The sequence below is a fragment of the Phyllobates terribilis genome, unplaced genomic scaffold (assembly GCF_046119375.1).
Source record: "Phyllobates terribilis strain yellow unplaced genomic scaffold, ASM4611937v1 Scaffold_4__5_contigs__length_816908805, whole genome shotgun sequence".
NCBI lineage: Eukaryota > Metazoa > Chordata > Amphibia > Anura > Dendrobatidae > Phyllobates > Phyllobates terribilis.
The window spans coordinates 416,207,687-416,226,220 of NW_027362764.1; the positions used below are offsets into that span (position 1 = coordinate 416,207,687).

The 18,534-nt window shown below is 43.3% G+C and overlaps 1 protein-coding gene across 1 annotated transcript in view; it reads left to right on the forward strand.

Annotated features, from left to right (window-relative positions):
• The first annotated feature begins 6,667 nt into the window (after positions 1–6,667).
• LPCAT1 (lysophosphatidylcholine acyltransferase 1) overlaps positions 6,668–18,534 on the forward strand; it is a 107,736-nt gene continuing 95,869 nt past the window's right edge. Inside the window, exon 1 of the mRNA XM_073678617.1 lies at positions 6,668–7,275. Within this exon, the coding sequence (XP_073534718.1) occupies positions 7,162–7,275 (114 nt within the window). The 5' untranslated portion in view covers positions 6,668–7,161. The remainder of the gene's footprint in view (positions 7,276–18,534) is intronic.

Below are 18,534 nucleotides of genomic sequence, written 5' to 3' on the forward strand. Positions count from 1 at the left end.
ATTAGGAGTGGTAACATCTCCATTACAAAGATGGAGGCAGATAACTCACACCATTTCTACCTTCCACGCACAGCGACTACTGCAGATATAGCAACACATGCTTACAACAGTCTCACTTAGAAGGCAATATTTTATGTTACAGGGCTAGCCGTAAAGAAAAACTATGAAACGTCTATTGTAGGCGACAGGCCTGTCCCTATTACCATGAAAAGAAACAAAAAAATGACTATAAATAATCAGATTAGATTGCATCATCTTGTTAAACGCACCTAGTACGGTATGTTGTAAATTACCTGGAGGACATTAGATGATGCATCAGACTATACAATAATCTATCTTTTGCTGACTTGGCAGCATATTGTATGAAGGAGCTTGACAGACAGGTAGGGCTAATAAATTGAACAGATTCCAAAAGTTTAAAATAGATTTTATTTTCTCAAAGAAAATATTTTTGGTAGTGATGAGAACGTAAAAAATGAGACATATTGGAACTAAGGAAAGGAAATGAGAATGATAAAGGAAAAGTACATATAGAAGATAAATTACATTAAATCATCAATATAAATGTTGTCATCAGGTCAGTAACGGCAGAAAGTAGCAAATGCAAAACCTTCCTCATTATTGTTTGGACCGAATGTAAAAATGTATGAAATTAGAATGGTCTGGTTTGTTTTTTTTTACCGGAGGAAGAGCACTACTCATATGGGTTGTATCTGGTATTGCAACACTTAAGAAAAAAGTCTAAGCTGCATTACCTGACACAGTCCATGGACAAAAGTGGTGCTGTTTCTGGGAAAAAAACAGATCCTTCACTGATTTAAAAAGGAGTTCATCAGGGCCTGTTGTGCGGTTTGCTCATTTGATGGAAAATAAGACCAGTTTCACACATCCGACTTTCACTGTTCGATCATAGACTGCAATGTCCAGACTCGCCACGAGCCTTCTGGCCCGAACTCAACAGGCTAACATGGGTGTTTGAGGAAGCGCACTTCTAGCCTGAGCTCTGTTAGAGAGGGCGCACTCGGGGGACGGCTTGACGCAGCGCCCACTGCGGTACCAGAGAGAAAAATAAGCTTTTTTTATTTTTCTCATATTATTTTGCCAATGAATGAGGGCTATCATAAGTTGCTGTGGGGACATTGTAAGAGGGGCTGGCTGTAAAAGACACTATAAGAGGGAGTCCCTGTGGTGAACATTACAAGAGGGGCTGACTGTGGAGACACTACAAGAGGGACAAGCTGTGGGATCATTACAAGATGGGCTGGTTTTGGGGACATTACAAGATGGGCTGGAAGTGGGAGATATTACAAGAGGGACAGGCTTTGGGGGACATTACAAGTGGGGCTGGCTGTGGGGGACATTACAAGAGGGGCTGACTGTGGGAGAGATTACAAGAGGGGTTGGCTGTGGGGACAATCACAAGAGGGGTAGTGTGGGGGCTATTACAAGAGGGGCTGTGGGGGACATATTATATGGGAGACTGTAGAAGAAATTGTATTGGGGCTGTGGGGACATCATAATATATAGGATATGTGGGGAGCCACATACTGTATAGAGGCTGTGGAGGACATTACAAGGGGGGGCTGACTGTGGGAGAGATTACAAGAGGGGTTGGCTGTGGGGACTATCACAAGAGGGGCTGTGGGGGACATCATATTATATGGGAGACTGTGGGAGACATTGTACTGGGGGCTGTGGGGACATCATACTATATAGAATATGTGGGGGACATCATAATGTATAGGGGGCCATGGGGGACATTATCTTGAGGGCTGTGGAAACATCATACTGTAAAAGGGGCTGTCAAGGATATCATGCTGTTTATTGGGGGGCTATAGTGGATATCATACTGTATACCATTAAACGGTATCAGTGACTGGGGGGCCATAATACTGTATGGGGTGCTGTGGGAGCCATTATGCCATTTCATGGTGGCTGTGGTGGACATCATACTGCATGGGGGGCTATGGTGGACATCATAGTGTATATTGGGGGTCTATTTTGTATATCATACAGCATGGGCGGTTGTGGTGACCATACTGTGTAGGGTGACAATGTGAGGGGGTACAGTTTGGAGAGGACAATGTGGTGGGCAGTATAAGGGCATAGTATGAAGAGGGGGCACAGAATGGATATGGAGAGGGGGCAGCGTGAAATGGGGGCACAGTATGCAGAGAGGTTAGCATGGTGGAGGGACAGTGTGGAGATATAGAGTGTAAAGGAAAACAGTGAAGAGGGGGCAGCCATGGTTTAGGCCGTGGTTTATAAGGGCAGATGGTGTGGCGGTTATACAGTAGCAGATAATAGCAGACAATGGGGTGGTTATAGCTCATTAAGATAGATAGTGTGGCGGGTATAGCTCATAAGGTCGGATATTGTGAAGACCATATGGTGAGAGGTGGTAAGCCATGCAAGGGATGTTACAGCGTGTCTGTGGTGAACTGAACCAATCTGACCTTACGTGTCCCAGAGGGGGAGCGAAACGTCACGTTGGTGCAAAGTACGGATCCATATCACGTGATCCGGCTGACATAATAGCGACATCAGGCGGGGGCGTGGTGGGGATCATTCACATGTGGTGGCAGCGGTGGGATTCTATGGGATCTCTCTGGTGCCATTCATCAAATGTGGTGGTAGTGGTGGGATTCTGCATGATCTCTCTGGTGCCATTCATCACAGAGGGCATTTTAATAACACTCTTATTTTTAAGGACACCCTTTGGGGATGTGCTGCAGAAGACAGAAGAAGAGGGAATCTGCAGAGAAGATGTCACGACTCGGTTGTCGGGTATCCCGGGGTCAGGGGCTACTTCCCTAACTCTTCCTGCTCCCCGGATTACTTCTGATAGTGAAGACACCAGGGCCATGTACCTTGCTGAGTTCCTGAATCCGCCCTCAGTCTGTTCCCCCCCCCCACCCAGGGAAGAGGGAAGTAGTAGTGTATGTCAATACACCATTCAGACTAACAAGGTAATACGAACAGGGATAAATGAAAATACCAACCATACAAATATACACTCACAAACAACAGAGGGAAACACTGGGAAGTGAAGGATGGGTAAAAACCAAAGTAGCAGAATGAGAGGATGTGCACACAACCAAAACCAAGCAACAGTCTTAGATAATCGACAAAACTCCTCCCCAAATAACAAAACACTCCAACAACTCCTGAAACCATACAGCAATGAAGGTAAGTTTGGCAATGCCTGATTGCCAGAAGCCAGTATAAATAGGAGAGGGGAGTGGCCACCTCTGAACAGCTGAGAGCATTATCACAAGCAAGCCTTCCAGGAGCTCTCTACTGAAACAGATGAACCGATAAACCCCTGCACTGCTAGAAGAAACCTGCACAGTTCAATATGAAGGTGAAGTGCCTCTAATCAGTGCAGGAGTAGGGGTAATCAGACAACCCGGTCTTCTGGCTCCTCATTATCGTGGTGTGATAGTAACCCCCCTTCTACTAGGGACCTTCGGGCCAGGTTTATCATGGTGTGCCGCATGAAAAGACCGGATCAACCTGACCGCATAGTGGTCTGATGATGGTACCCACATCCTTTCTTCAGGACCGAAACCCCTCCAGTGTACCAGATACTGAAGAGACCGATGAACCTAGCGAGAGTCAACAATCTTAGTAATCTGAAACTCCAAATTACCATCAACAATGACCGGAGAAAGAGGTAGAGGTGATGGTACAGAGGATGCAATGTATTTTTTTAGTAGAGACCGGTGAAACACATTATGAATCCTAAAGGTGCGCGGCAAAGCAAGGCGGAAAGTTACAGGACTGACGACAGCCACAATTTTATAAGGACCGATGAACCTGAGTCCCAGTTTCCAAGAAGGATCCTTGAACTTAATGTCCTTCGAGAACAAACACACCAAATCACAAACACACAGGTCCGGACCCACGAAATGTCTCTGATCAGCCACACATTTATATTTGGACCGCATCTTCTTCAAGTTATTCAAAACCCCTTGCCACACAGATGTAATAGATGATGAAAATCGTTCTTCTTCAGGCATCCTGAGGAACTATTCCTATTAAACGAGCTGAACTGAGGATGAAACCCGTAGGCCCAGAAGAGTGGAGACTTACCAGTAGACTCATGACAACGGTTATTCACCGCAAATTCAGCTAGAGGTAAGTAAGGAACCCAATCCTCCTGATTCTCAGACAAAAAACACCTAAGATTAGTCTCAATATTCTGGTTAACACGTTCAGTTTGCCCATTAGACTGTTGATGAAAAGCTGAAGAAAAGGACAGATGTATCTCCAAACGAGCGCAAAATACTCTCCAAAATGTTTAAATAAATTGTACCCCCACCCTCCCCCGATCAGAAACAATATCGGTAGGGTTCCCATGTAATTTTACAATTTCTCTGATGAAAAGCAGGTAGCGCAATGAAATGTGACATCTTGCTGAACCTGTCAAAAAGAGGGACCAGGAACGTAGATGGTCTGTGAAGTCTTCTTCCACTGCTGGAATCTGGTGCATTTGTATTAGTGACAATAAGAGCCCCACTTTAAAAGTATCAATCAGAATACAAACACAGGACCCTGCAAGGCATCAATGCTAGCCATTGAGCCACCACGCTACCCCTGAAACAATGTACAACTCTACACATATATGGAGCAGTAATATGGCTGTGTGCATAAGGCTTATAGCTAGAAAGTACTGAAATTCATAGGTCTTACCAGTATAATCAAAAGGCACCAGATTTACAGATATGATCAAGTTTGGTACATGTTATGTTGAATGTTAATAGAGTAAATCTGGAAAGATCAGCTTTCCCAATCAGCACGAGGTAAATATGTGTTGGGGTTTCTATGGGATCAGCAGCAATTGGTAGCAGTTTTCCTGAATTTTAAAAGCAATTTTCCCTCTAAATATATTCGTGCCATCTATTTCAGATTGGCCATTTACCAGTATATTATAGTAAAACATCCACTCTAGCTTTCCTTCTGGACCTCTCCGCAGATTCCTATGACATGGGTAACATGACTACAGCATTAGAGCTATTAGTCAATGTGGTTCTGTGACTTCAGCACATATAGTCACTTTGGATGATAAACGACCCATGACGTAGGAATTTAGGAGGCCCATGGAGAAAGGTGGGAGAATTATTAACCATCATATATTGGTAAGCAGAACTGTGGCTGGCAATCTGCCATGGGATCATCTGTGGTCATTATACATGCCCTTCTAGGGGTGATGAGATGTACTCATCTATGAATGCTGTAATAACGAGGTGGTCCAGTGAAAACAAGGTATCACTTATCCATACGGTAGGTGATAACTTACTGATTGGTGGGTGTCTGACTGCTGGGACTTGCACAGGTCGGCAGATCAGGGAATTTTTAACCTTGTTGAAAAATGGAGTGACATGTCGGATATTTGACTGCTGCTCCATTCGTTCCCAATGGGGCTGCTGACTCAGCTTTTTACGTCAGCCTTATAGAGAATGGAGTGGTGGCCGGGTATCCAACCTTTGCTCCATTTTGGAATGTGGATAAAAGGTCCCTGTCTCGGCTAAAAATTCCCGTCCAGCAAATTGGTGCAGGTCCCAGCTGTCAGACTCCCACTCATAAACAAGCTATCACCTATCCTGGTGAGGTATGTTGAGAATTAAAAACTCACTACCCATGTGACTACAGAGGCCATTTAGAGAAAGTGACCCCAGCAATTCGGAACTGTAGTAGCAGGGGGGCACCATGTATGGCATCTATGCATTATTTCTACAGAAATGTTGGCTGTGGGCAGGAGGCAGGGGGCAGGGTGCCAGCACTCCAGAAATTCCTGGACAGTCAGTACAAATAGGGCACTTTATTATAGGGCACTTTATTATAGGGCACTTTATTATAGGGCACTTTATTATAGGGCACTTTATTATAGGGCACCTTATTATAGGGCACTTTATTATAGGACACTTTATTAAAAGGCACTTTATTATGGGGCACTTTATTATGGGGCACTTTATTTCCATCTGAAAAAATAATTTGATGTGTCAGTAATTTTTTTAAAGCCGTAGAAGCTGATACATTATTGTTATTATGTCTGTAATTATTATAATTTATAGTTCATGGTGAATGTCTTCACTGACATGTCTTCATATCAGAATTATGGGTTGTAGACATATAGCGCAGAAAATCATAATCATTTATCATAGTTTTCCAATGTGTCCATGAATTATGTTGGCTGTCAATGATTTTTTGAAAATCTGTCCAGATAAAATAAAAAAATCACCTTGCCATCAGCGGCAGGAGGGTCGCCATCAGCGGCAGGAGGGTCGTCATTAGCTCGTGGTGCTACTGATGGGGTCGTGAGATCTACTGCAACCAAGAGGAGAAAGAAAACCTAACACTATTGTAGTATTGTCTGCAGGTCACAGCCGACCCCATAGGCTTCACTGGATGTCGCACCTGTTATTTGGCTCCACAAGTTGCACACCAGTCACACATAGCGTCTACTTAGTTGCCAAGGAAATGGAGCCAGATATAGCATCTCCTGATCAGACGGCTGGGGAAGAGTTAATGAGGGATTCTTCGCCCAGTCCTCATCCTCCAGCCATAGACCCTCCATGAGGTGGAGTGAAGCACACGGGTCAGATGGCCAGCTCCACAGCAGCTCATGAGGGAGGCTCAGCCTCCTCCTCCCTGTCATGTCCTCCTCCCCCTTCCTACCAGAGAGAGACTAGGGGAGGGGGCAGTCCGCGCATCATCTGGCGGCCGCTTCCTCCTGCTAAACCCTTTAAGCCCCGGCACCGAATGATCTCCTGCTCCTCCTCCTCCAGCCTCTGGAGACGTGTCCTGTGCTCCCGCAGATCCGCGGCCGATCCTCCTCCCCCGCAGCTTTCGCTTTGTGTGTTTCTGGGAACATCCTCATCCCTGAGCTGATCTCCCTCCACTGGGTCTCCCCTCCTACATCTCCAGCACGGATTACAGTCCCCTCCAGAGGAGGAACAGGAAAAGGGGGGATCTCGTTTCCCTCCAGAAGGGGCTGAGATTTTCCACCACCATCACCATCATCATCAGCAGCAGCTTCATCCTTTTGTGGTCAACTTCTGGCAACTCCATCCATTGCCTGAACTAGTTGGCTTAGCTGGGCTTGTCATTGCCAGTCCTAGTGTTTGGTCAGGCAGCAGACCACCTCTCCATCCCACCATGAGGCTGACCAGAAAGCGCTCGGGTCCAGGAGGGGGCCAGCAGGAGCTCACCAGGCCGGTCAAGAACCCCTTTGTGCATGACCTGCGCTTCACCCCCCTGCAGAAAGCCAAAGTAGGTCCTATATGTGTATATGTATGATATATAATATATGTGTGTGTATGGACCAAAGCACCATGGAGCTGAGATGCTCCTATGTGCCTGTCTGTCACCTGATGACACCTCGCTGACAGGTGGCACCTGGGTTTCCCATGCATGTGTCCATCCACATAGATGGGGAGGCAGAACCTCCACCTTGGGGCTCATCAGCAGCCAACTGCTGAAATCTCAGTCTCTTCCTTGCAGAATTTGAGCTTTTATTCCATATTCTTTTTCTTGTATTCTGTAATACACGGCACCATTTCTGTTTTGTCCATATGTTTTCTGTATTTTTAGCAGCAGGGGCCCATAGACAATAAGTCGCCTTTCACCTAAGGTCAGCTGTCACCTGATGCTAACTGGATCTGTATGTTCTCACATAATGCAGCCATATAATGCTTTTATATAAATGATATAATGGGCAAATATGCTATTATTCATTTACTGAGCACAGAGTAATCCTATACACAAATATCTCCAAAATATGGAAGGCCCGGGCTGCAGAATAACAAGTTGCACATCATTGGACTTGCATGGCTGTCAATGGGCTCCATTCACTTCTATGACAGAGTAACTTTAGGGCAAACCGGTATTGCGACACCACCAGCCACTCGGGGCCTAAAATAGTTATCAGATGTGTGTGATTTCTAGATTGTCATTGATTCTCCGTATCCTCTATTATTCCCATACTTGTTTGTTTACCTGTTAATATTTAGTAATCGGCAGCAGATCTATAGCAGATTAGTGTTGGGGTTTATACACAGTTGTCCATATGACCTGTGGGTATCTTCATATGTACAGTAATTTTCGCCTTCTTATTAAAGCTGGCTGGTTGGTGCCCCAGCTGGTGGGCAGCATGCAGCATTTGTTACTGTCTTTGCACAGCAGCATGCTCTCTAATTGGCGTGCCATGTTTCTAGTGCATCTCCTCCCCTAGTGATACATAAGAACAAGTGCACTGTTTCATTCAGGCTTCATGTAATGAATGGGCCCATTTAATACCCTCAAAATGTGGGTGTGATTGACGGCACTGTTATAATTACACCTCCAGCGTTGGCACGTGCACACTGGGCCTTTATGGATTGTCATGGCATTGGGAATACTTCTGCTGTTGGAATGTCTTCGGTCTCACTGATTTCTCCTCTCTTGGCCTATATGATGACTTCCTGTTTGTTGATGTACCGTATGTATCACATGATATCAAACGAAGCCTCGGAAATGCATGAAATGTTAATTTGTGTATTTAACCCTTGAGCAATGCAGGAATCTGCTAATTTCTAGGAGAAGGGGTTGATGCCATTAGTGCAATCAATGCCAGTCTAGTTTAGTATTCACTCTCCATTTACATTGTGTGCGCTGAAATTTCCCCAGGGACATTTGTGTACATATTGTTTATGCATGAATGAGGAAATCCTTTCACATCAAGACAGCATTCTTATCCTTTTAAGTGTGTTTTTTTTTTTCCTACATTTTTTTTTTTTTATTTTCAATTTATTAACATTTTCAGCATATGTCAAGTCACCTCATTCCTTTTGTAGAATGGGATCTATTCAGCTAGGACATGGCTGAGGTATTAATCATTTGTGCAGCAGCTGAAAGCTTGTCCACATGTACATGGATAGATTGGGGAATAAACTAGAATTGTCCTTAGAGGGGTTATCTGGGACTTTGCTTATTTTTTTGCTTTGGTACTAAGCACTTACAGGCAGGTAGCTGTTAACTACCTGCCTGTACTGCCCAGCACCGACCTCTGCCAGCTCAGAGCGGACATGGACTGCTCCTGCCGGCGCTTCTGGAGCTTCCAGTGACGATATGTCGACAGTCCAGCTCCTTCTCTTCCGCTCTGTTGAAGGTGCTTTACTGCCAGTGTCACACTGATTGACAGCCTGCTGCCTAACTACATGGGAGCCAGCTGTCAGCTAACATGACGGTGACAAAGCAGTCCAAAAGATGAAGAGCTGCTCTTTTGGCATGAGGTGAAATTAAAGGGAACCTGTCACATCTCAAAATATGGTTAATCGCATCCCTAAGCTGCCCGACCGCTGCACTGAAATCACGGTTATTGGGAGGAAATTAACATTATTCCTCCTGGCAGCCTCTGGCTTTCAGTCAGTTGTGCGACTTCATTCGCTGTTCAGTATGTAGTGAGTGGTGGCTATAACTACGCCCCTGCACTGACTGACAGCCGGCTCAGCAGAGCATCCGTATAAAGTGAGCTATTAGTCAGTGGCAGGGCGTGGTTACATCTGCAGCTACCAATGTACTGAACAGTGACTGAAGCAGCACCTCTATGACTGAAAGCCAGATGCTGCCGGGAGGAATAAAGTTAATTTCCTCCAGGTAGCCGAGCTTTCGGTTATAGGAAGATTTGCCCCCAGGAAGATTCGCACCCGCACATTTCGCCTCCGGACCGGAGTGAAATGTACCCGGGGGCGAACTGTTGGGGGCGAAACATCCAATTCCCGATCAATTTAGGACACCAATTAAAATAAAACCAATATGGTGGTGCCATTCTAACGATGCCGCTGTTCCCGCAGAGTGATGGGACGTTGTATCATGTGTCTGTTGTAGCGAATGAGCAGCTGCTGTTTGGCTGCAGCCCATCAATATTGCGCCAGGGTGGAACAGCTGCATTGACATCGCCGGAATGTCACCGCTGTGGGAGGTGAGTATCCATTGTCTTTATTTTAATTGTGGGCCTCATTAATTGATTAAGCTGGGGTTGTCTTGTTGTGCAGGAGAAATGAGAGATGATCCAGCTTCCAATCCACAATCCAAGGACGTATTAAAAAAAATGTAGGTACTTTTATTATCAAAGTTAAAATAAAATAAAATAATATAACTAGAAAAACACACACACCGACAATCTGAAGGAGGTGTGGGGGGACCTGGGGGACTCCATAATTATACCAGACTCGTTTCGAACATAACCTGCGTTGTTAAACTTGGCTTGTCCTGTAGTGCACGATTCCTACAAGACTACTTTCACACATCTGATTTTGTCATACGTGTTTTATCTATGCTTTTCACAGTCAGAACACGCATCTATTATAGTCTGTGGGCTTGTTCACATGTTTGGTTTGTTTGTTTTTCTTTAGTATTTTTGTTCCCCAAAATTTTTTTTTTAATTCCAATAAAAAAAAAAACCGGATGCATTTCCAATTTTGATCTCCAATCTGCAGATCAAAATCATCCATTCAGGTGAATGGCCTCTTGAGAAAATCGCATGGAAACAAATCGTGTGTCATCTGACTGTTAAAATTTCAAAGCTTCTAATATCCAATTAATTAATTTATTTTTGTGCACATGAGGAAAATGGATGCGACACCGGTGGTAAAACTGGACGTATGGACCAAAAATTGGATGGAAAATATTAATGATAACCTATCCGTATTTGCAAACAAATATTGGGGGCGTGAAACTGCCTTACAAATGGTCTGATATCCTTGTAACATTCAAAATGAATGCTGCATTAGCAGGTTTGGTCCACTCTCAACTGAAAAGTATAATGTAAGTAAAAAGTAGAAATGGGAAGTATAAAGATAACTGAGAGGGAAATGGGATGTAAAAATGCAGGCTCCTAGCCAGTGGTACATGTGGCTAATGTGCAGCACTATGCTTCTAAAAGACAATGTCTCTGTAATACAGCATGTTGTGAAATATCTGCGTGGCATACTAAGGTGCAGTATGGGCCAGTAGCAGGCTGTTCACATTGTAATGTGGATATATCTGTAATCTGCTTGTGTTCTAGAGCCCTAAAGATGGACTATGATTCAGTTCATCTTGTTCACAAATAATGTCCTTTAACTCCAATTACATGTGCTTTAAAGTGTCAAAGCATCCAGTTCTAAGACATACCAAAGTTTTTTTTTTTTTTTTTGATTTTGGGTGTAGATTCTGTCCATCAGAAATGCTGGCCGTACCACTGATGAAACCTGCTGTCCGAACAGCATATTCACTGATTAGCCATAATGGTTAAACCATTTGTGTTTAGTTTCTCTCTTGCCGCACAAAGAAAACTTAGCTTAAGTTCCTATAATGAATTTTTGGTGAGTTTTTTTACCCTGCGTATTGTCCCTGCGAGTGTCTTACCGTTCCAGCAAAGTGGATGGGATTTATAGAAATCTCCTGCCCACTGTGCTTTTTTTTTTATGCAGCGGAAACTGATCTGCGGTGCGTGTTTAAATTCCGCAACCACCACCCTATTTCCCTTATGGGTACGCTGAGTTTTACATGTGGATCTTCTACATAGACTTGCCTTAGATGTGGAAAATCCGCAGGTAAAAAGTGCACTTGCTTTTAGTGTGTTTTCGCTTTATGATTGTATCAATAAAGTTGAAGTATCAAAAACAAAGTAGCTTTATTTAAAATGACATGCCAAAAGGAAAAAACAACAGCACTTGTATGTCATCCAAGTGCAGTCTGATGTACAGTCAGAGATAATGGCGACGATAAAGAAATGTAAGTTCTCCACATCTGTGATCTGATTCTCTCAGCTGAGAGAATCAGATCACAGTAAGATGACACTCTGCTCAAAGCTGAGTGTCGTTAGCATAATCGTCCCAATTCTCTCTCAAGAGAGCAGTGTGACCGAGCCCTTAGATGCAGGAAACTGCCACATTAAAAACTCACCAAACACTCATTATGCAAATGTAGACTTAAGCTGGCCATACACATTAGATGGCTGCCAGCCAAAAGATGCATCGGCCAGTCATTCGCCGACAGCCATCTCCGCCAACATTCCTATACACTAGAGCACTCGCTCAGCCGAGTGCTCCTGTGTTCTCTGAGAGCCACTGACTTACATGTTGACTGGCGGTTTTTCTCCGGGTGAACAATGCAATCGGCAGTCCAAAATCGGATATGCACAATCAATACCTCTACTGACCATCAGTCACCAGCGACCCCATACACAGTAGACCTTTAGCCGAACGCGTCAATATTGGTGGGTTCAGCCGTTATTAGTCTAATCTGTATGGACTTCAGAAGACCTAATGAAGGCATCTGTGAGATCTAGCACTGAAACAGTAGCAGCAGATCCCTTATGGCTCTGAAGATGGAGACTTCATGGACCTGTCTTGCCTTTGCAGCCCATCCAGAGTCTGACAGGCTGCATATTCCTTTGGAAAAAGGCCACTGCCATTAGGGATCACTATTGCCATGAAGGGGTGTACTTGTGGTCAAAGTGACATCCACATGATTGCTAGGACCCAACTTTTCCACCAGAGCATCACACTGCCTCCACTACCACCTTCTCATAGGTAAGCAGCACACATGCACTTGGCAATCCACAAGATGGGGGGTGGGGAGATGCAATTCATCAGACCAGGCCATCTTCTTTCATTCTGATGGTGGGCACTCTTGCTGATCAGCTGGTACACAGCAAGCCATGATGAACAGTGTATTCATCAATTATTACAGGAAGCCCTAAGACTTTCAGCAAATTAAACCACAGGTCTTCTGTGGGATCAGACCTGGCCTTTGCTCTCCATATTTATCAGTGATACATATGGAGTCTATGATCCTGTCCTTGGACCCCCTTGTCTCCAGCCATTACAATTTGGCTCTTGTCAGTCACTCGGATCGTGCTCTAACCCATTATTCCTGCTTCCAACCTGTCAACTTCAAGGACTGTTCACCTGCTGCCCTTGACAGGTGCCATTGTAAGGAGATAATCAGTTATTTACTTTGCCCGTCAGTGGTTTTAATGTTGTGACTGATCTAGGTAAGGGATGTATAAGGTTGCTTTCACACATAATGTTACTAGAAAAAGAACATTTGTTTTGCAATTTTTTTTCATAGCCTTTTATTTAGGCAAAAATTCTCTGCGGACAAATGTCGACAGTGATTCAAATGGTAAAATGTAGTCCATATTTGTTGGATGTTTGTGTGGGTTTATATGCTTTTCTTTTTTTTTTTCTTAGTTTCTTTCCATGTTTTCACATAGACTTCTCTGGGTCAAACCACATGTAAAACATATGAATTAATGCAAAATGCAAAGCACATAACCTATTCTGGCTGTTTTACCAGATATATAAATAAATCCACAATGGCATTTTTCGCTGTGTTTTTGGTGGAAAAAAAAAAACAAAAACTTGGTCTACAGTACAAGCACACTTTGTAATCTACACGGGGAAAAAAAAAAGCATGTAAAAACCCTGGAAAACTGCTGAAAATGCAGCCTATTTCCTGCCAAAAGAGCAGGTTTTGATTACAGGAAAAAATGCAACAAAAACATTGCTCTGGATATAGCCTGAAAGGGAATCTATCCTCAGTTTTTGCTAATCCAGCTGAGAGCAGCATGATGTAGGGGCGTAGACTCTGACTCCAATGATGTGTCGCTTGCTTTACTGTTGCTGCAGTTTTGATTAAGAACTGGTTTATCTGCTGCAGATCTAGCAGTTCTCTAAGGCCGGTGTCACACAGCCATCAATTCTCTCATGGGAGAGAATAGTCTCGATTATGCTAATGACACTAGTTAAACTCTGTCAAAGTTATGAGTGTCATGTTTGGGCTCTTTCACACGTACTGGAGACACTTACACACATAGACCCATTCAAATGAATGGGTCTGCGCACATGTCAGTGTGTTTCCGTGGACCGTGTGTCCGTGGGCAAAAGACGCTGATATGTCAGTTTTTTTTCAAGCCGTATGGGCCACAGAATGTCCAACACATGTGCACACTGATACACGGATGACATCAATGTGTCACGTACCGGCGCCTGGGAATCAGTGGTACAGTTAGTGCTATTCCCAGGTGCCGGGTGCTGAAGAATCTCTCATCATTGTCCCCTGCTTGCGCTGCGATCAGCGTGAGCAAGTGACAATGTTGAGAGTAGTATTCTGGTGCCGCTGTTTCCAAAAAGTGTAAAACTAAGAATAAATTAAAATCATTATACTCACCTGGCTTGAGGCGACCTTACAAGCTCAGGAGCAGAGGAGAATGATGTGTTGCAGCGACCTGTGAGTGGTGTCCTAGTGAGCGTAATGATTTTTTTTTATTTTATTCTTATTTTCACACTTTTTTGGAAACGACGGCACCAGAATGCTACTCTCAGCATTGTTGCTTGCTCGCGCTGATTGCAGTGCAAGCAGGGGACAATGATAGATTCCTTCAGCACCCGGCGCTTGGAAACAGCACTAACTGTACCGCTGATTCCCAGGTGTTGTTACGTGTGATACTGATGACACACAGATATCATAAGTATGCACGTGTGTTGGACATTTTGAGGCCCGTGCAGCGTGCAAAAACTGGTCAGCATGTTTTGCACACAGTCCATGGAAATACAATGACATGTGTGCAGACACATTCATTTAAATGGGTCTACATGTGTCGGTGTCTCCAGTACGTGTGGAAACGGACACCATAGGTACCGGACACACTGACTCCTGAGAAAAAATACTGACCGAATACTGATGGTGGGGCCATGGCCTTATGCCGAGTTTTGTATAACCCTGCCCCCATCACTGATTGTCAGCTTTTTGCCTATGCACAGTGTACACCGAAAACTGCCAATCAAGGGTGGGGTTGTGGTTGGACTTTCTGGCAGCAGACAAAGTAATCCTCTAGTGATTTCCTGCTGACTTTAAAATAATGATTTTAGATTAAATAAACTGCGCAGCCCAGTACCTGAGACATCCCTGGAACAGGGTCTCTGTCCCTACATTATATTGCTCTCCGATTAATCGGTAAAAACCTTTTAGGCTGTTTTTGGAACTTTCATGCATATCCAGTCATCAGTTATACTCAGAGCAATGTTGTGTGCAGCCACTTTGCATTACATAAATGTTTTTGTTAAAACCAGCTAATGCTGACATGTTCCTGATATTCGCCAGCTGTTACCTTAATATCATCTTGGCATCAGTGGGGTCCTTCTCTCCAGGCCCCCACAATATGATCCTTTAAAATACCTTTACGTTGCTCTAAATATCTAAGGATTTTGAAATGGTCCTCTCTGTTTGCATCGTAAAAACAAGTCCATGAAAAAATGCTTTAGTTATCACCACAAAAGTGGAAATGAAATAAATTCAGCTTTTTATGTACAGATTGTTTCTATTGCAATTTTACGTCTAGTTTGTATATAACCTTCATCCTGCTACTGGGATAATGCTGCATTCATGAGCAAAGTACATGGCTTCGTAAAAATAAGTTTGTGTGTTCACAATTCTCATTTATTGTCGCTCACGGATGTTTTATGTTCTACAATGTCTGCAGTGCCGAAATAACAACTCCTAATCTTTACACTGTAGAAAGTTTAGCTGTAGAATAGAGTTTCTGACATTTTTAACTCTGGCTATTAATGAAGGGGGGGAACTTTTTGGCCCAATGAACAGTTACTCTGTTTCCAGAACCTATTAACTGAGGGGTCTTTTGGGTTTTCTATATTTGCACCCATCAGACGTGATTAGCTGACAGTGTGAGTTGTTTCTTCAGACAAATGGCTGGAGGATAGTTTCTAAAAGTCTCAATCCAGCAGAATAGGGCAGGGAGAACTTTTTTACTTCTTGAGAATTTAGGCTAGTCTTGCCTCAAATAGTAAGAGATCATCTCATGTGGCCAAAAGAAAACCTGAGGTGTGATGTAACCTTTACGGAAAATCACCTCTTCATCTAGAACAGATTTTTCAGTTTTTATTACATTCCTCAACATTTAGAAATTGCAACACCAAGAAATTAAAGTCGTGGAATTATGGAAGTCGCAGGATCGATAAGACATGTCAATGATATGGAAACAAAATGTTTAAAAGTTCTCGAACTTGAGGATGGTATATACTTTATAGGAGAGAGGCACCTCATTAAAAGACCGTTTTTATTGTATTGTACTCAGCAGATTCCTCCATAGTTTTGACTTAATACATTAGAGGCTTTCTATGTGTTTTAAGATGTCTTATGGAAACAGTGATGTCAGGCTCACAAGTTATTTCTATGTGCAGTAATTATATGGCCTGGTGTTATGGTGGGATCATGCTAAGCATTACATACATACCATGGTCTGGAAACTAAGGTAGCCCCAATCTCCTGCACGTAGTATGTATGCGGAAACAATCTAACCTTTACTTCTGCTTTATATCTGCTGCTTTTTTTTTTTTTAAGTTATATGCAAGTTGTAATACCAAAATCAATATTAATAAGTTCTTGCATAGCTGCTGGTTGACATTGCATAGTATGGCACTTCTAGGGTCTGTATATATTTTATTTTAAATTCTGCTTTGTAAACTGCTCAACCAATTGACACAGACTATTAAGAAGCATAAACTAGTAGTAGGGCAGCACGGTGGCTCAGTGGCTAACAGTGCAGCCTTGCAGTGCTGGGGTCCTGGGTTCAAATCCCACCAAGGACAACATCTGCAAGGAGTTTGTGGTTTTCCTCGGGGTTCTCCAGTTTCCTCCCACACTCTAAAGACCTACTGATAGGGAATCTAGATTGTGAGGCCCAATGGGGATCGTGATGATGATGTCTATTAAGTGCTGTGAAACTAAATGGCTCTATATAAATAATAGAAGCCTGCATTGGCTAGTGGCTATATGCAATCATTAATGGGAAAAGTCTAGCGTAAAACTTACGGTCTACCTATGAAGTTTGAACCTGATGGAGCTCCTTGCCGTCTGCATTATAAAATATCTTGTGTAGCGACAGACTAGAAAAACTCTTTTGTGAGTGAGACATTTTTGGTTTTGTCTTTTTTCCTTACTAGACCAAGGAAGGTGAACTTTCTTAACCAGCGGACAGGTGCCTGGTATCGTCACTACCCTTCTTCTTTAATGTTATAGTGGTTGGATGCTGATTGCCTGTGCCCAAGTAAAGTGGGTAAGAGTCTCTTTTGATGAGTTAGAAGATGGTGGTTCTTTTTTTGGGGGCACCAGTAGATCTAGCAGATGTCACATGACATTACTGGTATTTCTTTGGGAATCTACCAGCCTCCAGTTGAAAAGAAACCTGTCATCAGAGTTTACTCTTTTGAGTGAATGGTGCATTGTGCAGAAATACGCACAAGGGCATGTTTAAAAAGGTATCCACAGTTTGACTGGAAGTACTAGAAGTGAGAAAATGGACTTGTAACACTGCCGTAGGCCTCTCTTCCGGTTATCTGGGCAGCTCAGAACTGAAAGTCATGGCTGTACTGTGTCTGGACTGTAATCCAGCCCACTGTTTACTTGACGATTGACATCCCACTTGGTGTGTTATTGTGCTGAGTGGGATGTCATTTGTAAAATAATCCGTGGTTGTGAATGTAGAGATGCTGAGTACAGCAGTAACTGTTCAGTACCATTTAGATGACTGGCACAGAGCAGCGAGGGGCAGTGAAATAACTTCATTTTTTTAATTGCCAATCAAACTGCAGATTTCCATATGAGCATGTTTAGAAAGGTACAGTATCTGACTGACTGATATTTCTGTAAAGTTATGGACTGTAAAGATGGCTACACACAGTGTGTTAATATCACCTACTTTACAGATCAGTCTAGAGTTCCCACCAAGAGTTCCCACCAAGAGTTCCCACCAAGAGTTCCCACCAATCCCTTTCTAATTCTGTTTTTTGTCTTTTGATCTAAAAAGGAACACTCAACATACAGCTCACATTTTGGATCTTGTATTGGTTGTATCACAGCTCATCATGAAACATATCTCTTAGTACTCTTCATGTTTTTGAAGGTCATGCGGCAGGTTACCAGGTGAATTTCGTCTGGGTGTTTCAGGCCGTATGAACGTTGGATGGCTATCAGATTAGTGGCCGTGCTCTATAAATCATACCTATGTAACATTGGTAAAATGCATCTGCACTAACGTATAAAGGAAATTACATGGTTGCATGTGCAAAACGGCCAGTACATACTGTAAGTGACTTGTCACAGCATAGTCAGTGATGTGGAAGAGTCTCACCAGCTGTATCAGTCCTGACTGTAACCTCAGACCGCCGGAATGTGTAACACTGTTAGATTATGCAAAGCATTTCCAGTGTTAAGTTTGTGTAAGCTATAGACGTATATTATTTTTATGTATCTCTTTTGCATAAGTGTCAACAAGTTCTCCATGGGAGGTAACTTCCCGTCCATGGACCTTTATTAAAGGATCTCCAAAGAAAAACTGAGCAGGGGGCATGCTGCCGTAGAGGGGAATCCCTTGTTATCTGAGTAGGCTCAACTCCTAGATTTTTACTTCCACTGAAGCTTCGGACATGTTTCTATAACAGGGCAGAAGTATTCTAAAATTCACATTATTTCCACTGTATATTC